Genomic DNA, 22,697 nt, shown 5'->3' on the forward strand with positions numbered 1-22,697 from the left:
GTAGGGTGAATAAAAGTTTTAGCATATATCTTATAATATTAATATGCATGTGTGTTGAACTTCTAACAGTATTAGAAAATTAAGTTTTTATTTATTATTTCTATATATACATGTGTATTCATTATTTTGAGGGAGTATACACTGTATTGTGTGCAATAAATGTGTGGAATAAGATAATTTTTTTCAATTATTTTTAAATAGTAGAAATAAGGTATTGAATAAAAGGAACAACAGAGGGAAATATAAATACCTAAACACAACCAGGAAGTACTGTAGTTCCTGTTCCTATAACCTCATTAACCTAAACTTGTATGTATTGATGTTTGGTAGTTGATTTCATTACCTTATTTGTAACAAGTTTTTATTTTTGGTATCTTTATGCTACTGTCTTTAATTTTCAATAAGAGTTCTATATCAAGAAATTGGCTTTTTTTGGTTACTTTCAAATTCTTGGGAGAATGTTATATAAAGAGTTGCTAACAAGTTCCATGCTTATCTAAGAAATCAGTAACAGAAAAACAATATTATTTTCTGAATGGTGAGCTTTGTAATATTTATCTTTCTATAAATGGTGCTTGGCATGCCCATACCCTTGCTTTAAATACAAGGGTTGACAGTTTGTGCTGTCATTCCACAAAACATGCACTGTAGTGTACTTTGGTGTTTGTGTATGAGAATGGTTTTTATATCCCACTATTCAGTCATACACGAGTAGCCATAAAGTTAATGGTGGGTAGGTTGACTTCCTTCTATTTCTTATTTTTTAAGCTAGAGAAGACCATACAGCTAATTCTTGTATAGCTTTGCACAAAAACACCACATATAATATTCCATATTTTATTGATTTTAAAGTATTATTGTCATAGAGGTTACTTAACTTGTACATCTATTTTTATCAGTAAAAGTTTTAGTTCTGTATTTATTTAAGATATTTAGTATTTTTAGCTACTTTTGTAAAAAAGGATTGTCTTTGTAAGTTATAAATTACTATTAAAATTATTCAAATTCTGATCTATATATTTCGGCTACTTTCAGTTAAAAGTTTTTATAACAGCAAAATAAATAACAAATGTTAACATTTCCAGAGGAGTGTTGGAACTCCAGGATTGACTGGGCTTGACAAACTTTTGTCCTTTATGATTGTCACTGAACTTCAAACCATAGTTGCTGCTATAGAGAAGTCAGTATTAAAGGACAAGACATGGATGGACACTCTGAACACTATTCACAGCTGCATTAAAGGAGGTCACTGTCTTGTCGGTAAGTCTTCAGTCATACTACATTGAGTGTCAGTAGTTTTGTTACTTCATCAAATTTGTATAAATTTCTTGAATGATTCTTTATACTCATTGTTTTTCACAAACTGGATGGTATGTTGGACTCTTTTAGTTGTAACTAAATTTTTGTTGATTCATTTTTAAGATTTACTTAAGTCCTGAGTATTCTTGTTAACTGCCACATTTGTGTCGATGATAGCCTAAAACTTATATTATTTTGTTTTTAAGATAAAGTAACAGCATGCATTATCTAGTTTTACTATTATACTTCTCTAATAGAAGTTGTTTTGCATATTAATGTATGAACTTGTGGCAAATCTACAACTAAGTTATCTAAGCTTGTGAGATACTGTGATTAATACTCCTGATGAAATAATGCATTTTATAAGTTAATAAAACTATATTTAATAAACTATACTCTGTACCACATTCATTTGTTATATTTTCTCTGGATAAATAACTTGCTCTGATTATAAATTAATATTATCTCTATGATTCCATTAAAGATGGATATTTCTGTTCATAAGTTCTGTACTTAGTTTATTAAAAGAAACGTGCTAATGACACACTAAGCACTTTCCTTAATTTGTTTAGATTTAATCATATTTATTCTGTCCCAAAATCAGCCCTTAGATAATTTCATTACACACCAAAATCAGCCCCTAGATAATTTCATTACACCCCACAGCTTTAATAAACCTGTGATCAATATTTAAAGATATTTCACATACAAAACAAATCTTTAAATTCATATTACCTTTATGAGATTATATACATTAAGTAAATCTGTGGAATTATATTTCAGTTTCAAATAACATTACTTTTGTTTCATAATGGAAGTGAGCTGATGAGACCAGCATCAGCTATTGTAATTTACTTTTTATTTAAGATCAAGCAATTACTAGTGTAACTAGTTAGTTTATAGTACAACTACCAGAGTCCATGTTAGTTAGTTTATACGAGAACTACCAAGGTCCATGTTAGTTAGTCTCTAGCAGAGTTACCAGATAAAAGAACTACACTGCACAACTACATAGTTTCACTGTGATTCATGATCATACAGCCTGCTGCAGTAACATTTTATAACTGTATTTTGTATTTCATATGGAAGGTGTATGTACATATATGTATGTCTATTTTTGCTGATGAAATTTTTTATATTGAAGGTCAGCCGGCAAGAGTGTATGGTCAGGCCATGACAAAAGCTACAAAATCACTGACTCTGTTTTTAGAAAGTATTCAGAAGGTAAGTGTTCAAAGTATGAATTTATTTCTATCAGAGTTTCATGCACCAACATAATATTGAGTATGATGTCAGAGTTATAAACATTTAATGTTACTGTACATTACAGTATCAGTTTACAAGGATGTTAAAACTTTAGACAAGCTCTACAACTTTCCTAAATGCATGTGTAAACTTCTAACAGACAAAAGTATTTTTATTTTCCAGATGAACACCATTTTGTACACAGTTTCTTCCAGTAAAGTTGGAAATACAATTGACATTATTTCTACAGTTCCAGATTGAACTGTCTGTGTGCTCATTCAGTTCAGTGATTACCTGCTGTTTTATTTTACCAAAAGACATATAATGACACTTTGTTTTCAGGACAGAGCTTTGTCTCTAGTTTGAAAGATTAAGTATAGGGAAGTATTTTAAGGCTTTTATACCACAGAAAACCAGTTAAATTGTTATTATTGTTATAGAAGTTTGTGGAAAGAGTAAGATTAACATTATGAAACTTATTGTGCACAATAAACCAGTTAAATTATTATTATTATAATAGAAGTTTGTGAAAAGAGTAAGGCTTACATTATAATACTTATTGTGCACAATAAACCAGTTAAATTGTTATTATTATTATTATCGAAGTTTGTGAAAAGAGTAAGGCTTACATTATAATACTTATTGTGCACAATTAAGCACTTAAATTATTATTATTATTATAGAAGTTTGTGAAAAGAGCACGGCTCACATTATAATACTTATTGTGCACAATTAAGCACTTAAATTATTATTGTTATAGAAGTTTGTGAAAAGAGCACGGCTTACATTATAATACTTATTGTGCACAATAAACCAGTTAAATTGTTATTATTATTATTATTATGATAGAAGTTTGTGAAAAGAGCATGGCTTACATTATAATACTTATTGTGCACAATAAACCAGTTAAAGTATTATTATTATTATTATAGAACTTTGTGGAAAGAGCAAGGTTTACATAATAATATTTATTGTGCACAATAAACCGGTTAAATTGTTATTATTATTATTATAGACGTTTGTGAAAAGAGCAAGGTTTACATTATAATACTTATTGTGCACAATTAACCAGTTAAATTATTTTTATTATAGAATTTTATGAAAAGAGCACGGCTTACATTATAATACTTATTGTGCACAATAAACTGGTTAAATTGTTATTATTATTACAGAAGTTTGTGAAAAGAGTAAGGCTTACATTATAATACTTATTGTGTACAATTAAGTAGTTAAATTATTATTATTATAGAACTTTGTGAAAAGAGCACGGCTTGCATTATAATACTTATTGTGCACAATAAACCAGTTAAATTGTTATTATTATTATTATAGAACTTTGTGGAAAGAGCACGGCTTGCATTATAATACTTATTGTGCACAATAAACCAGTTAAATTGTTATTATTATTATTATAAAACTTTGTGGAAAGAGCACGGCTTGCATTATAATACTTATTGTGCACAATAAACCAGTTAAATTGTTATTATTATTATTATAGAACTTTGTGGAAAGAGCACGGCTTGCATTATAATACTTATTGTGCACAATAAACCAGTTAAATTGTTATTATTATTATTATAGAAGTTTGTGAAAAGAGTTAGGCTTGCATTATAATACTTATTGTGCACAATAAACCAGTTAAATTGTTATTATTATTATTATTATAGAACTTTGTGGAAAGAGCAAGGTTTACATAATAATACTTATTGTGCACAATAAACCGGTTAAATTGTTATTATTATTATTATAGACGTTTGTGAAAAGAGCAAGGTTTACATTATAATACTTATTGTGCACAATTAACCAGCTGAATTGTTATTATTATTATTATTATAGAAGTTTGTGAAAAGAGCATGGCTTGCATTATAATACTTATTGTGCACAATAAACCAGCTGAATTGTTATTATTATTATAGAAGTTTGTGAAAAGAGCACGGCTTACATTATAATACTTATTGTGCACAATAAACCAGTTAAATTGTTATTATTATTATAGAAGTTTGTGAAAAGAGCACGGCTTACATTATAATACTTATTGTGCACAATAAACCAGTTAAATTGTTATTATTATTATAGAAGTTTGTGAAAAGAGCACGGCTTACATTATAATACTTATTGTGTACAATAAACTGGTAAAATTGTTATTATTATTATTATAGAAGTTTGTGAAAAGAGCACAGCTTGCATTATAATGCTTATTGTGTACAATAAACCAGTTAAATTGTTATTATTATTATAGAAGTTTGTGAAAAGAGCACGGCTTACATTATAATACTTATTGTGCACAATAAACCAGTTAAATTGTTATTATTATTATAGAAGTTTGTGAAAAGAGCACGGCTTACATTATAATACTTATTGTGCAGAATAAACCAGTTAAATTGTTATTATTATTATTATAGAACTTTGTGGAAAGAGCACGGCTTGCATTATAATACTTATTGTGCACAATAAACCAGTTAAATTGTTATTATTATTATTATAGAAGTTTGTGAAAAGAGTAAGGCTTACATTATAATACTTATTGTGCAAAATTAACCAGTTAAATTATTTTTATTATTATAGAGGTTTGTGAAAAGAGTAAGGCTTACATTATAATACTTATTGTGCACAATTAACCAGTTAAATTATTTTTATTATAGAATTTTGTGAAAAGAGCACGGCTTCCATTATAATACTTATTGTGCACAATAAACCAGTTAAATTGTTATTATTATTATTATAGAAGTTTGTGAAAAGAGCACGGCTTACATTATAATACTTATTGTGCACAATAAACCAGTTAAATTGTTATTATTATTATAGAAGTTTGTGAAAAGAGCACGGCTTACATTATAATACTTATTGTGCACAATAAACCAGTTAAATTGTTATTATTATTATTATTATAGAAGTTTGTGAAAAGAGTAAGGCTTACACTATAATACTTATTGTGCACAACAAACCAGTTAAATTGTTATTATTATTATTATAGAAGTTTGTGAAAAGAGCACGGCTTACATTATAATACTTATTTTGCACAATTAACCAGTTAAATTGTTATTATTATTATTATTATAGAAGTTTGTGAAAAGAGTAAGGCTTACACTATAATAACTGAAGTGGGTTAGCATAGTGGTGATGAGAAACCCACTTGAAGTAAAAATGTATCTCAAGACTGCTGGTATGGGTATTAAAACGTTTATTAAAATAAGGTTGAAACGTTGTTCTCTACTTTATTTTAATAAAAGTTTTAATACCCTTACCAGCAGTCTTAAATACATGAGTTAACATAACTATTCAGTGATAGTGAAATTTATGGTTCTCACCTTTGTATATTGTTGTTATTTACTTGGTACAAAAATAAACAAAGTTTGAACTGTTTGTAGCACAATTCTAAGTACACAGGAGAAAATAAGCTAGAGTTTGACTAAAAATCTGTAGAGTAAATGAAATAACATTACCAATTTTGAATCATGTTTTTGTGTGCTTCTGTTATAAAATCTGGACCACAAAATATCAGTGTTAACCTAGTGAATAAAACTGATCAAAGTTGTATCTTGAATATGTTAGAAGATATTCTGAAGAAACTGATCAAAGTTGTATGTTGAATATGTTGCAAGATATTCTGAAGAAACTGATCAAAGTTGTATCTTGAATATGTTGCAAGATATTCTGAAGAAACTGATCAAAGTTGTATCTTGAATATGTTGCAAGATATTCTGAAGAAACTGATCAAAGTTGTATCTTGAATATGTTGCAAGATATTCTGAAGAAACTGATCAAAGTTGTATCTTGAATATGTTGCAAGATATTCTGAAGAAACTGATCAAAATTGTATGTTGAATATGTTGCAAGATATTCTGAAGAAACTGATCAAAGTTGTATCTTGAATATGTTACAAGATATTCTGAAGAAACTGATCAAAGTTGTATCTTGAATATGTTGCAAGATATTCTGAAGAAACTGATCAAAGTTGTATCTTGAATATGTTGCAAGATATTCTGAAGAAACTGATCAAAGTTGTATCTTGAATATGTTGCAAGATATTCTGAAGAAACTGATCAAAGTTGTATCTTGAATATGTTGCAAGATATTCTGAAGAAACTGATCAAAGTTGTATCTTGAATATGTTGCAAGATATTCTGAAGAAACTGATCAAAGTTGTATCTTGAATATGTTGCAAGATATTCTGAAGAAACTGATCAAAGTTGTATCTTGAATATGTTGCAAGATATTCTGAAGAAACTGATCAAAGTTGTATCTTGAATATGTTGCAAGATATTCTGAAGAAACTGATCAAAGTTGTATCTTGAATATGTTGCAAGATATTCTGAAGAAACTGATCAAAGTTGTATCTTGAATATGTTGCAAGATATTCTGAAGAAACTGATCAAAGTTGTATCTTGAATATGTTGCAAGATATTCTGAAGAAACTGATCAAAGTTGTATCTTGAATATGTTGCAAGATATTCAAAAAAGGGGGAAGTATTAGAGTGAAAAGTTATCTTTAAATGAGTTGTATTTTAGATTAGAAAACAAATCCATGTGTTTTAGATTTAACATGAACTTATGGTGGTTGTCTCTAAAAGAAGAACATTTTGTTACAGTGTAGTAGATGTATGTTGCTTTCTACTCATGGTGGGCACATTACAGATAACCTTTTGCACAGTTTTTAAGCTTAACAACAAACAAAATAAATACTGCTGTTTGGTTGTCATAAAAATTTTATAAATGCGTTTATTAAGCTTATTTCATGTTTACTAGCTATTTTAATTACAAATGTTATTCGTTTCATAACAACATAATTTTGGTTTAGATTTTTCTCCATTTGCAACTTTTATTCTGTTCTCCAGGTTGGACAGATGCAGTTGTTGAGAAGGCAAATTAAGTTTGAATTAAACACAACTTGTAAGTTTGACTCAAACATTTGGCAAGTGCTCTTCAGACCATGAACAGTAAGTGTTTCTGATTTTTATGAAGTTGAATGATGTAAGTTTGAATTAAACACAAGGTAATTTCAGTTATATAGATCATGAATCAATATTTGTATGTTTTCTTATGTTGTAATTTATTAAAATTATAAGTGATGAACTGATGTTATACAATTAAGCTGAGAAATGTTCCTGTTTTTCTTATCAACAGTGAATAATTGGGTTTCTCATTTTTTATTGCATTTTGTAGCTTGATGAAATAATAGATGATTGACAAGTCAAGCAAACAGTTTTAATACTTTTTTCATTCAGTTGTATAAGTAGAATCTAAAGGTACAAAACATTGCCTATTGTCAGTGTACATGCATTACAAATAATGTTTTAAATATGATGTGTTAAATGACACTCTTAAGTACAGTAAGATACATGGTTTTGGATTTACATACACATTTCACTTATAAACTGTTTTTGAAAGTAGATTCCTACTTTTTCAATAGCTCCCACAGAAAAACTATATAGCATACCAAAATATAACATTAACACTATCACAACAGGTGAGGAACTTTCAGTTTTCAAGTATTTATCTAAATTTCAAATTTTAAGGAAACAACATAATTCTAACTCGTATTTCACTAATTTCTAATTCAAAAATATTCATATTGGTGCATGATAATTTTGTAATGTTTATTTATTGTAATTTGCAAAGACAGATGACAAATATTTCAAACTTGTATTTTTTATGTAGCTCCAAAGTGTCTTGTCTGTAAACATTGCACTTCATTAAACGTTTTAGAACTCTCCTGATCATTCCAGAGTATTGGTTTGTATTTAATAAGAAAGTGTCATCCATTGTGAATAGTATTATCCATTTGTTTTCACTGATTTTACTAGTGTGTGATCTTGGACCCACCCTTTTATGATCTCGCAGCATGCAACTTTAATAACTACTTAAAAAAGTTTAGGAAAGGCTTCAGTACAACTGTACAGAGCAGATTATAAACAATTGACATCAATATAGAATGAGAAAGGTTGTCTAAGAGATAATGACCATGTTCCTTTAAAGATAAACAGAGGAACCTGATGGGAAAGTTTAGAGGAACAAACTACAGATCTGAAAGTTTTTTACAGTTTCTTTGGATATTCCTGAAAATGTTTTCATGGTAAATTGTTTTTGTTCCAAAACTACAGGTATTTCATTTTATGACAAGACATCAGGTAAACTCAATTAGGTTTAGCAAGGACAGTAGATGACATAAAACATTAAAGTGACTTAAATAATAATGTATTGAATGTAAGTTTACCGTATTTAAACTATACACATAAATAAAATAATATACTCTTGAAAATAAATTCTGTGTATGTTAACTATAAACTAGTCTCTGTAAAAATATTACCTGGCCTGATAATATTTTTATCATGTGAGTTGGAAGGGGTGAAATACCTCAGTAACCCAAGTAAATTGAATATAATATCAACCACAGTGAAACTGACTTAATATATAAAGTGGAAATGTAACTTATCAACAGCAGGAGACACAAAATTAAAATTCTGTGATGTATTTTTACAACAAAATTTTGAGCATTTCATGACTTAAAGAAAAATATGTTGAAAAAGCAAATGATTTGCATCTGTTAAGTTGAAACTAGATACCATAAATTATTTCTTAGTTTCGTTAAATGTTTCTATTGTGACAAGGCAACATTCCAGGTGTAATGGTGAGACTTTTTCTGGCCAGGAGAGAATTAATATAAAATATTAATTTTTAGCTGTAGTAAATTTTATAAGACATACAATAGTGATAAGTCCAAAAGACATCATTAATTTTATAAGAGATACAATAGTGATAAGCCCAAAAGACATCATTAGTTTTATAAGAGATACAATAGTGACAAGCCCAAAAGACATCATTAATTTTACAAGAGATACAATAGTGATAAGCCCAAAAGACATCATTAATTTTATGAGACATACAATTGTGATAAGCCCAAAAGTCAAAAGACATCATTTAGTTTCTCTCTTTTATGCAAATGTTTCATATCTTATCAGGTTTGATTACAACTACCAAGTGCCAGTGAAAAAAGCATATTTTTACTCAAACTTTCAACTTTTACCTCTGTAAATGTCTACTGTTTTCATAGCTCTGATTCAAATGGTGCATGAGAGAAAAGAGCACCTTACAACAAAATATGGCATGATTGTAAGTGGCTCAACAATAAAGAAAAATATATTTTTGCACAGGAAGTAATGAATTGAAATGTCAAAATATAATGTACTTTGATAGGAACAATAAAATTTTTTAACTGATGTATCATCCAGACTAGATTAGAGAAATTATAAACTATTTGAACAGACAATTAAGCCTTTCTCAACAGGCCCCTGTATTTTACAAGACTTTCTAACTGCCATGTAAATAACTTGTAACCATAAAGATGTACATGTTGTAAATTGTTTTAACTCTGAAAATATGTAATGAATGCTCACAAAATATGGCAAGCTTTCAGTGAACATTGTCTTTTGTAGACAAAAGATCAAAAAAATTGTCTCCAAGTATACAGAGTCAGAATGTTGACTGATCTGAATGGAAAGTGATTTTCATGTTAAGATTAAAATTACCTTTCTTCATATGAAAAATTTTCAAATTCAATTTTTGTAACTCATAAATATCAAACTTGTTTTTGTCAAATGTCATATTTTTTATGTTACCTCAATAGAGACTGGGATGGTTTGACCTACCTTTCATCACCATAAGAAATCTAAATTTTCAGATTTTTACTTTCTAGAATAACTGCAAAATGTAACACGAAACCACAGTTATTTATCCTAAATAGTTAAAACGTTTAATAGAATGTATCTATTCATATGTACTTTTATTATTATTATTATTATTATCTATTTTTCATTATCTTACCTGACCTAACCTCATAACTTTTTAATTTTTACATTTTAGTTATCTTTATAATAAAGAATACATATGAAAAATAATAATTGTTACCTGGACCATGTTTTTTGTTGACTATCAGTGAAACTCAAATCTACTTTTTATATTTATGGTACTACTACATTACATCTTTTTTTGAATTAAATAATACACCTAATAACATGCAAAATGAAAACGCATATTTAACTATCATAATTTTTCTGGGTTTCTAACTGTCATAAGAACCTTAAAAAAATTTATTAAGCTTGTTGGTGTGATTCCGACAACAATAAATTTGAAATTAATGATGAAATAGACAACTCTCCATACAGAAAACAATGTCACTTCACAGATTAAAGTTTGATTTTCTACTGATTATACATAATATAGCATAAAACATCTGAGAAAATTAAAAATTATCTCTACGTGAAACTAAGCACAGAGAAGCTTAGTTTTGTTACAGAGTGTAATTGTGATCATCACACCATGCCATAAAATTTATCCAGTAAAGATAGTAGGCCCAGAGTCCAGGTCAGTTATAATAATTCTGATGGCCACACCATGTCATCAGATTCATCCAGTAAAGGTAGCAGGCCCAGAGTCCAGGTCAGTTATAATAATTCTGATGGCCACACCATGTCATCAGATTCATCCAGTAAAGGTAGCAGGCCCAGAGTCCAGGTCAGTTATAATAATTGTGATGGCCACACCATGTCATCAGATTCATCCAGTAAAGGTAGCAGGCCCAGAGTCCAGGTCAGTTATAATAATTGTGATGGCCACACCATGTCATCAGATTCATCCAGTAAAGGTAGCAGGCCCAGAGTCCAGGTCAGTTATAATAATTCTGATGGCCACACCATGTCATCAGATTCATCCAGTAAAGGTAGCAGGCCCAGAGTCCAGGTCAGTTATAATAATTCTGATGGCCACACCATGTCATCAGATTCATCCAGTAAAGGTAGCAGGCCCAGAGTCCAGGTCAGTTATAATAATTCTGATGGCCACACCATGTCATCAGATTCATCCAGTAAAGGTAGCAGGCCCAGAGTCCAGGTCAGTTATAATAATTGTGATGATCACACCATGTCATCAAATTCATCCAGCAAAAGTACCACGCCCATAGTCCATGTCAGTTATAATAATTGTCATAGCCACACCATGTCATCAAATTTATCCAGTAAATGTAGTAGGCCCAGAGTCCATGTCAGTTATAATAATTGTGACGATCACACCATGTCATCAAATTCATTCAGTAAAGGTAGCAGGCCCAGAGTTCAGGTCAGTCATAATAATTATGATGGTCACACCATGTCATCAAATTCATCTAGTAAAGGTAGCAGGCCCAGAGTTCAGGTCAGTCATAATAATTATGATGGTCACACCATGTCATCAAATTCATCTAGTAAAGGTAGCAGGCCCAGTGTCTATGTCAGTTATAGTAACTGTAATGGCCACACCATGTCATCAAATTCATGCAGTAAAGTTAGCAAGCCCAGAGTCCATGTCAGTTATAATAATTGTGATGGCCACACCATTTCAACAAATTCGTCCAATAAAGGTAGTATTTCCAAAAAGTTCTAGTTTAATTTTTTTTTATTTTGAGTTGTATATTGCAGGGCTTTGTTAGCTGGTATAGAAGCACACTATAAAGATCCCAGTAAACCTTATCCTAAAGAAGACAATCCTTTGCTGTATGAACTGTCTTGTTACTTAGACTGGGCTGGCATATCAAATCCTCTAGCCAAGGTAATAAGTTTAAATGTTGTTCTTTTATAAACCAAAACCAAGATGTCTGTGTGAACTTACAAACCATAGCCATTAGTCTTTATAAATTTTAAGAATATTGAGTTATGACAAGTTTGTGAATGAGTGGTTGTTTAAAAAGATAATTTATTTTTTAAATAAAAAAATATAATTTTTAGATAAAATATTTTGTGGTAATAACTCCCAAAGCATTTTGGATCTTCTATTTTATTTAAAATTTACTAAAGGTGACAGTATTGTTTATGGATAGTTGTAATTTAGTAAAATATTGACAGTAAACCTGAAATCTGTTAATTTCAAATATCATCAATCCTTTAAATTTGGAAAAATTAAAATGTAGTAACTCAGTGTGTGGGTAACCATAGTTGTTGAATTCACTGGAAGCAAGTACGCTTTATTTTGAATATGTTCTTTCCATATTACAAGACTTGTGATTTTAATACAGTAAGATGTCTCTATAATGCATGTATATAAAATTTTAAATATGAGATGAATTACTTTCATAGATGTAAGGAATGCAGTTAATGGACAGGAAAAAACCAAACATAAAAACTATAGTAATAAATAAATGGAAATCAAATGTTCATTGGACTTTTTGAATTTTTCAGATTTACATCACACCCAAACCACTACAACACCTTGCTCTTTTTATGTTTCTCTTCACAGTGTCTCTGCTCCCTAAACTAACTTATGTCAAAAGCCTTGGTAAGAACATTTGAAAATTTAAGTACTCCTTTACACAAAACAGCACTTGGATAGAAGCTGTAAAAGTATGTAATTGAAATCTTTGTAAGTTATGTAAGTTGTAATTATTTCTTCTCGCATATTTTCTGACAACCTAGGTTGTGATAAAACTGTAATTAACCTTGGAATTCTAGAATTAGCTTTATGAGATGTCTTGGTAAGATCGTGTTTAAAGAGTTGATTGATATCAGCCTAATAATGCTAGGGTTAACTAAATGAAAATGTCATCCATTTTCTATTCATCTTCATCAGCCTGCTACACTAACTAGTCATTAGTGATGACGAGAAAACCCCCATTTTCGTGAAAAATATATATGTAAAAACGGCTAGTTTGGGTTGAGAAAATTTTTATGTAGAGGAGCAAACAATGCTGTAACGTTTTTAACTAGTCATTAGTTTGTTCTCTGTTCATCTTCATCAAGCTACTACACTAACTTGTCATAAGTTTGTTCTGTGTTCATCTTCATCAAGCTGCTACACTAACTTGTCATTAGTTTGTTCTCTGTTCATCTTCATCAAGCTACTACACTAATTAATCATTGTCTTGCTCTCTGTTCATCTTCATCAAGCTGCTACACTAACTTGTCATAAGTTTGTTCTGTGTTCATCTTCATCAAGCTGCTACACTAACTTGTTGTTGGTTTGCTCTCTCTTCATATTCAACAAGCTACTACACTAATTAATCATTGGTTTACTCTCTGTTCATATCCATCAAGCTGCTACACTAATTGATCATTAGTTTGTTCTATGTTCATCTTCATCAAGCTACTACACTAACTTGTCATAAGTTTGTTCTGTGTTCATCTTCATCAAGCTGCTACACTAACTTGTCATTAGTTTGTTCTCTGTTCATCTTCATCAAGCTACTACACTAATTAATCATTGTCTTGCTCTCTGTTCATCTTCATCAAGCTGCTACACTAACTTGTCATAAGTTTGTTCTGTGTTCATCTTCATCAAGCTGCTACACTAACTTGTTGTTGGTTTGCTCTCTCTTCATCTTCAACAAGCTACTTCACTAAATTGTCATTAGTTTGTTCTATGTTCATCTTCATCAAGCTGCTTCACTAAATTGTCATTAGTTTGTTCTATGTTCAGCTTCATCAAGCTACTACACTAACTTGTCATTAGTTTGTTCTCTGTTCATCTTCATCAAGCTGCTACACTAATTGATCATTGTCTTGCTCTCTGTTCATCTTCATCAAGCTGCTACACTAACTTGTCATAAGTTTGTTCTGTGTTCATCTTCATCAAGCTGCTACACTAACTTGTTGTTGGTTTGTTCTCTGTTGATCTTCATCAAGCTGCTTTACTAAATTGTCATTAGTTTGTTCTATGTTCATCTTCATCAAGCTGCTTCACTAAATTGTCATTAGTTTGTTTATGTTCAGCTTCATCAAGCTACTGCACTAACTTGTCATTGGTTTGCTCTCTCTTCATCTTCAACAAGCTACTACACTAATTAATCATTGGTTTACTCTGTTCATATCCATCAAGCTGCTACACTAACTTGTCATTAGTTTGTTCTCTGTTAATCTTCATCAAGCTGCTACACTAATTGATCATTAGTTTGTTCTCTGTTCATCTTCATCAGGCTACTACACTAACTTGCCATTGTTTGCTCTGTTCATCTTCATCAAGCTGCTACACTAACTTGTTGTTGGTTTGCTCTCTCTTCATCTTCAACAAGCTACTACACTAATTAATCATTGGTTTACTCTCTGTTCATATCCATCAAGCTGCTACACTAATTGATCATTAGTTTGTTCTATGTTCATCTTCATCAAGCTACTACACTAACTTGTCATAAGTTTGTTCTGTGTTCATCTTCATCAAGCTGCTACACTAACTTGTCATTAGTTTGTTCTCTGTTCATCTTCATCAAGCTACTACACTAATTAATCATTGTCTTGCTCTCTGTTCATCTTCATCAAGCTGCTACACTAACTTGTCATAAGTTTGTTCTGTGTTCATCTTCATCAAGCTGCTACACTAACTTGTTGTTGGTTTGCTCTCTGTTGATCTTCATCAAGCTGCTTCACTAAATTGTCATTAGTTTGTTCTATGTTCATCTTCATCAAGCTGCTTCACTAAATTGTCATTAGTTTGTTCTATGTTCAGCTTCATCAAGCTACTACACTAACTTGTCATTAGTTTGTTCTCTGTTCATCTTCATCAAGCTGCTACACTAATTGATCATTGTCTTGCTCTCTGTTCATCTTCATCAAGCTGCTACACTAACTTGTCATAAGTTTGTTCTGTGTTCATCTTCATCAAGCTGCTACACTAACTTGTTGTTGGTTTGTTCTCTGTTGATCTTCATCAAGCTGCTTTACTAAATTGTCATTAGTTTGTTCTATGTTCATCTTCATCAAGCTGCTTCACTAAATTGTCATTAGTTTGTTCTATGTTCAGCTTCATCAAGCTACTGCACTAACTTGTCATTGGTTTGCTCTCTCTTCATCTTCAACAAGCTACTACACTAATTAATCATTGGTTTACTCTGTTCATATCCATCAAGCTGCTACACTAACTTGTCATTAGTTTGTTCTCTGTTAATCTTCATCAAGCTGCTACACTAATTGATCATTAGTTTGTTCTCTGTTCATCTTCATCAGGCTACTACACTAACTTGCCATTGTTTGCTCTGTTCATCTTCATCAAGCTGCTACACTAACTTGTCATTATTTTGTTCTCTGTTCATCGTCATCAAGCTGCTACACTAACTTGTCATTAGTTTGTTCTCTGTTCATCTTCATCAAGCTGCTACACTAACTTGTCATTATTTTGTTCTCTGTTCATCGTCATCAAGCTGCTACACTAACTTGTCATTTGTTTGTTCTCTATTCATCTTTATCAAGCTGCTACACTAACTTGTCATTAGTTTGTTCTGTGTTCATCTTCATCAAGCTGCTACACTAATTGATCATTGTCGTGCTCTCTGTTCATCTTCATCAAGCTGCTACACTAACTTGTCATTAGTTTGTTCTGTGTTCATCTTCATCAAGCTGCTACACTAACTTGTCATTAGTTTGTTCTGTGTTCATCTTCATCAAGCTGCTACACTAACTTGTCATTAGTTTGTTCTGTGTTCATCTTCATCAAGCTGCTACACTAACTTGTCATTGGTTTGCTCTCTGTTCATCTTCAACAAGCTACTACACTAATTGATCATTGGTTTGCTCTCTGTTGTTCTTTATCAAGCTGCTACACTAACTTGTCATTAGTTTGTTCTCTGTTCATCTTCATCAAGCTGCTACACTAACTTGTCATAAGTTTGTTCTCTGTTCATCTTCATCAAGCTACTACATTAATTGATCATTGGTTTGCTCTCTGTTCATCTTCATTAAGCTACTACACTAATTGATCATTGTCTTGCTGTCTGTTCATTTTCAAGCTGCTACACTAACTTGTCATTAGTTTGTTCATCCTTATCAAGCTCCTCAACTAATTGATCATTGGTTTGTTCTCTATTCATGTCCATCAAGCCACAACACTTACTGGTTGTTAGTTTGTTCTATACTTGCTCACGGACGGAGGTACATTTTATTTGAAATATCTTCTATTTCAAATATATGAATGTATGTAAGTAATTTACTGTTGTAAGTGTATTTATTCTATATTTTTATCTTAGGAGGACTGGTTAGTAGGAAAGGAGTAGAACCAGTTGATGGATTCCCTTTTGTTATTGGCACGCTTACTTTCCTTCGTCAATTTCATCAAGATAACACTGAAAAGTACTTGACCTACATCGGTCAGTGGGTTAAATCAGTCGTGGAGTCTAATACAGGGTATGTTGATTTGACTAAATTTAATTATGACAAAATAAGTTAATTTGGTAGGCTGGTGATGTGTCAGTTTAACAACGTGACTCAGAATTTCAATATACATTTAATAGCATATTCGTTTTATTCAGTGTTTCAAAATAATTGTGATTATTACCTTTTGAATAAACACATAACTAAAAATATATACCTAGTAATGAGCTTAGTTAATTAAATATGTTCAAAATATATTATTTGTAGTTATCATAATACTTAGCTTACTGTGGTGTCTTTGGATATTTCCACGTTTATCAGTTTTATTCTTATCAGGTATCTTTTGTGTTCCAAGGAGAGGATAAATTTACTAATTCCTCATGTATCTTTTGTGTTCCAAGGAGAGGATAAATTTACTAATTCCACATGTATCTTTTGTGTTCCAAGGAGAGGATAAATTTCCTCATGATTCAAATAAAAATCTAACCTAAGAATGGAACTTTTCTTCACATGTTAAGCTCATTACAAAAAATTGTTTTTGTGAAGTGTCTATTGTTCCATAAAATGAGCCATTCTAGTTTTCTTACCAGATGACTTGTGTTCAGTACAAGTCACACTGCTTTCTTGCCAAGTGACTTTATATGTGCTCAATATTATCACTGTAAATTATTTTAAACTCTCTTTGTATGTTATGTGCTCAGTGTGACCCACACTACATTTTTGTCAAATTACTTCATATGCCCAGTATGACCCACTATACCTTCTTGTCAAATTATTTCATGTGTTCAATATGACCCACACTACATTTTTGTCAAATTACTTCATATGCCCAGTATGACCCACACTACCTTCTTGTCAAATTATTTCATTTGTCCAGTATGACCCACACTACATTGTTGTCAAATTACTTCACTTGTCCAGTATGACCCACACTACATTGTTGTCAAATTACTTCATTTGTCCAGTATGACTCACACTACATTCTTGTCAGATTACTTCATTTGTCCAGTATGACCCACACTACATTCTTGTCAAATTACTTCATTTGTCCAGTGTGACCCACACTACATTTTTGTCAAATTACTTCATATGCCCAGTATGACCCACACTACATTCTTGTCAAATTACTTCATATGCCCAGTATGACACCCTACATTCTTGTCAAATTACTTCATATGCCCAGTATGACACCCTACATTCTTGTCAAATTACTTCATTTGTCCAGTATGACCCACACTACATTCTTGTCAAATTACTTCATTTGTCCAGAATGACCCACACTACATTCTTGTCAAATTACTTCATTTGTCCAGAATGACCCACACTACATTCTTGTCAAATTACTCCATTTGTCCAGTATGACCCACACTACATTCTTGTCAAATTACTTCATTTGTCCAGTATGACCCACACTACATTCTTGTCAAATTATTTCATGTGTTCAATATGACCCACACTACATTCTTGTCAAATTACTTCATATGCCCAGTATGACCCACACTACATTCTTGTCAAATTGCTTCATATGCCTGGTATGACCCAGACTACCTTCTTGACAAAATTAGTTTCAGTTTACTTCCATGTTTTTTCTTATCTAATTAATATGATAAAAATTTAAAATAATAATAGAAGACAAAGCAGGAAAAGGAAGTTTAACAAAAGTTGTACTGCAGACCACCATTAACTATACATGACATTTATTTCTGGTTCTAATGTCCTAATAGGCAAAGTCAAGTTAAATATGCTAGTTGTTACAGACAGAAAAGGTATGATGTATTACAATCCTTCCATAGAGAACCTGGTAGTGGGCCCAATGTAGCCTTTCAACATTTATATTGATAAGGAAACTCTGTATATTATTATATTGTCCTTGAATAGGAAGACATTCCTTAGTCAAAACGACTTCCCACAGCTGATCAGGCAAGTAGTGTGGTGATGCTGCTTTGTCCCAGAACCCACAATGAAATATAGCAGTTAGTCAATTGTACAAGTGAAATCAAACCTTTATTTTACACAAGTAGTGTGGTGATGCTGCTTTGTATTGTATTTCACAATAAGAATCAGGCTAAACCATATTTAACAATTAACATCCTGGCATTAAGTTTTCTGTTCAATTTGAGAATAATTTTAAACTTTCATTTCCAAACACTGCAGTTCAGCATAATGCTTCCTGGTTAAATACTGTCATAAAACAGACATTTACATTTTTATAATAATTATGAAAGTTTTATACCTTATAAATGTTTCAATGACTTGAACATATAAAAGTTACTCTGAACATGAATTATTAAACATTAGCAAACTTCTTGAAATGAAAGGTTTTTCTTCTTACATTTACTGAATAAAATGTTAAACAAGTACTAATGTAACAAAATAATAATTCAGTATTCAATATCTCCCTATCTAGGGAGTAAATCCTTATTAGGGAGGTTTACAGTTGGGATAATTCAGTATTCAATATCTACCACTCCCTATCTAGGGAGTAAATCCTTATTAGGGAGGTTTACAGTTGGGATAATTCAGTATTCAATATCTTCCACTCTTTCCCTATCTAGAGAGTAAATCCTTATTAGGGAGGTTTACAGTTGGGATAATTCAGTATTCAATATCTACCACTCTTTCCTATCTAGGAGTAAATCCTTATTAGGGAGGTTTACAGTTGGGATAATTCAGTATTCAATATCTACCACTCTTTCCTATCTAGGAGTAAATCCTTATTAGGGAGGTTTACAGTTGGGATAATTCAGTATTCAATATCTCCTATCTGGGAGTAAATCCTTATTAGGGAAGTTTACAGTTGGGATAATTCAGTATTCAATATCTCCCTATCTAGGGAGTAAATCCTTATTAGGGAAGTTTACAGTTGGGATAATTCAGTATTCAATATCTCCCTATCTAGGGAGTAAATCCTTATTAGGGAAGTTTACAGTTGGGATAATTCAGTATTCAATATCTCCTATCTAGGAGTAAATCCTTATTAGGGAAGTTTACAGTTGGGATAATTCAGTATTCAATATCTCCTATCTAGGAGTAAATCCTTATTAGGGAAGTTTACAGTTGGGATAATTCAGTATTCAATATTTCCTATCTAGGAGTAAATCCTTATTAGGGAGGTTTACAGTTGGGATAATTCAGTATTCAATATCTCCCTATCTAGGGAGTAAATCCTTATTAGGGAGGTTTACAGTTGGGATAATTCAGTATTCAATATCTCCCTATCTAGGGAGTAAATCCTTATTAGGGAGGTTTACAGTTGGGATAATTCAGTATTCAATATCTCACTATCTAGGGAGTAAATCCTTATTAGGGAAGTTTACAGTTGGGATAATTCAGTATTCAATATCTCCCTATCTAGGGAGTAAATCCTTATTAGGGAAGTTTACAGTTGGGATAATTCAGTATTCAATATTTCCCTATCTAGGGAGTAAATCCTTATTAGGGAGGTTTACAGTTGGGATAATTCAGTATTCAATATCTCCTATCTAGGGAGTAAATCCTTATTAGGGAGGTTTACAGTTGGGATAATTCAGTATTCAATATCTCCTATCTAGGGAGTAAATCCTTATTAGGGAGGTTTACAGTTGGGATAATTCAGTATTCAATATCTCCTATCTAGGAGTAAATCCTTATTAGGGAGGTTTACAGTTGGGATAATTCAGTATTCAATATCTCCTATCTAGGGAGTAAATCCTTATTAGGGAGGTTTACAGTTGGGATAATTCAGTATTCAATATCTCCTATCTAGGGAGTAAATCCTTATTAGGGAGGTTTACAGTTGGGATAATTCAGTATTCAATATCTCCTATCTGGGGAGTAAATCCTTATTAGGGAGGTTTACAGTTGGGATAATTCAGTATTCAATATCTCCTATCTGGGGAGTAAATCCTTATTAGGGTGGTTTACAGTTGGGATAATTCAGTATTCAATATCTCCTATCTAGGAGTAAATCCTTATTAGGGTGGTTTACAGTTGGGATAATTCAGTATTCAATATCTCCCTATCTAGGAGTAAATCCTTATTAGGGAGGTTTACAGTTGGGATAATTCAGTATTCAATATCTCCTATCTAGGAGTAAATCCTTATTAGGGAAGTTTACAGTTGGGATAATTCAGTATTCAATATCTCCCTATCTAGGGAGTAAATCCTTATTAGGGAGGTTTACAGTTGGGATAATTCAGTATTCAATATCTCCCTATCTAGGGAGTAAATCCTTATTAGGGAGGTTTACAGTTGGGATAATTCAGTATTCAATATCTCCCTATCTAGGGAGTAAATCCTTATTAGGGAAGTTTACAGTTGGGATAATTCAGTATTCAATATCTCCTATCTAGGAGTAAATCCTTATTAGGGAAGTTTACAGTTGGGATAATTCAGTATTCAATATCTCCCTATCTAGGAGTAAATCCTTATTAGGGAGGTTTACAGTTGGGATAATTCAGTATTCAATATCTCCCTATCTAGGAGTAAATCCTTATTAGGAAGTTTACAGTTGGGATAATTCAGTATTCAATATCTCCCTATCTAGGGAGTAAATCCTTATTAGGGAAGTTTACAGTTGGGATAATTCAGTATTCAATATCTCCCTATCTAGGGAGTAAATCCTTATTAGGGAAGTTTACAGTTGGGATAATTCAGTATTCAATATCTCCCTATCTAGGGAGTAAATCCTTATTTGAGGATAAGTCTTATCAAATAATTATCCCTAACGCACCTTGGAATTTTCTGATTAGTTCCGTTTGACCAGGAAACTCCTCACAGAAGAATAAAACACAGGAATCTTTAATTATCAATTAGTTTATACAGAATGTTCCAAAAAATAAGTTGAACAACTTTCTTATTAAGATAGCAACAAAACATCTTCTGAAGGCTTGTAAGTTTTGTTATTTACTATTATTTATGAATATATTTTAAGGCAGATTTCCAAACTACCCTTATTTTGATTAAAATTACAGCTCTTGAGAAGTTGCCCCAATTTTACCCCTTTGGACTTTTTAACACAAAAATATGTAAGAGAGAAAGAAAGGGATTTTAAAGACCTTTGTATCCATGATGCTGTCATATCTATTCCTACAGATGTGTTGAAAAACACAATCTCACAGTTAGGTTGATAATAGCTAACGATGAAAGAATTTTAACACTCCTACGAAAAGTGGGGCCTAATAGGCCCCAGAGCAAGCAACTTGAAAGGTTATTAATATTAGGCTAATAATTTTGTATTTAAATGAAATTGACATTTAAATCCATTAATGAATGGATTAACGAGATTCCCACTGTCCCTATCTACTATCTAGCAAAACCACAGCCAGGGGAACGGGCTTGGAGAAATCAGGACTAGAAACGTCTTTTCGTAGGAGTGTTAAACATATATTAATTAAATGAAATAGAACTTCCACACTTTCAGAACATATTTTGTTTCAAACTTTTTGTTATATCAAACAATACAAATGTTACTCAACTTTATTGGGCTCACTACCAGATGTATTTGGCAAGAAATTATAGGATGTCATGTCTTCCATTTGTAACAACTCGTGTTGTGACTTACTATGGAATGTAACTGGAAGTATAGAGAATTTCAGATTCTATGAAAAACACATTATGGTTTCAAATAGCTCCTTAAACCTTATATAAATATCACAGAAAAACTCTTGTGAATATATTTGTATATAGCTGTTCCTACTTCTATGTAAATATCTGTACACTGTTACTTATCAAATGACAAAAACCACAATAAAATTTAGTTTAGTTACTTGGGAAAGATATCAAATTATTTTATTTTTATTATATTTCAATAAGCTTGAGAGCAGGTTCTAGATTCAATTTGTTTTATAGTGCAGTCATTCATTATAAAGTTTAGAAGTTGCTTTCTTACAGATCAAGTCGTGGTGATGTTCATGTGGACGTGGTCAGTTGCTTAGCATTTTTAGAGGAACTTAAAGAATTTGGAGAGATTCCCCTCAAGGTGTGTTTTACACTTTCAAAGCTTCCTTTCTTTATCTTATTGTGTGATATAAATCATGGTCATATTTTCTTTCCTAGGTTTTTAAAAATAATATA

The 22,697-nt window shown here is 31.3% G+C and overlaps 1 protein-coding gene across 1 annotated transcript in view; it reads left to right on the forward strand.

The window, feature by feature from the left end:
- Positions 1-22,697, forward strand: part of LOC143241936 (WASH complex subunit 5-like) — a 74,229-nt gene that overhangs the window by 51,197 nt on the left and 335 nt on the right. Inside the window, 8 exon segments of the mRNA XM_076485250.1 lie at positions 1,086-1,260; positions 2,444-2,523; positions 7,380-7,443; positions 7,446-7,485; positions 11,994-12,123; positions 12,750-12,846; positions 16,520-16,676; positions 22,515-22,602. Coding sequence (XP_076341365.1) covers positions 1,086-1,260; positions 2,444-2,523; positions 7,380-7,443; positions 7,446-7,485; positions 11,994-12,123; positions 12,750-12,846; positions 16,520-16,676; positions 22,515-22,602 — 831 coding nt within the window.

Source organism: Tachypleus tridentatus, unplaced genomic scaffold (genome assembly GCF_004210375.1).
Source record: "Tachypleus tridentatus isolate NWPU-2018 unplaced genomic scaffold, ASM421037v1 Hic_cluster_1, whole genome shotgun sequence".
In the NCBI taxonomy this organism is placed as follows: Eukaryota; Metazoa; Arthropoda; class Merostomata; order Xiphosura; family Limulidae; genus Tachypleus; species Tachypleus tridentatus.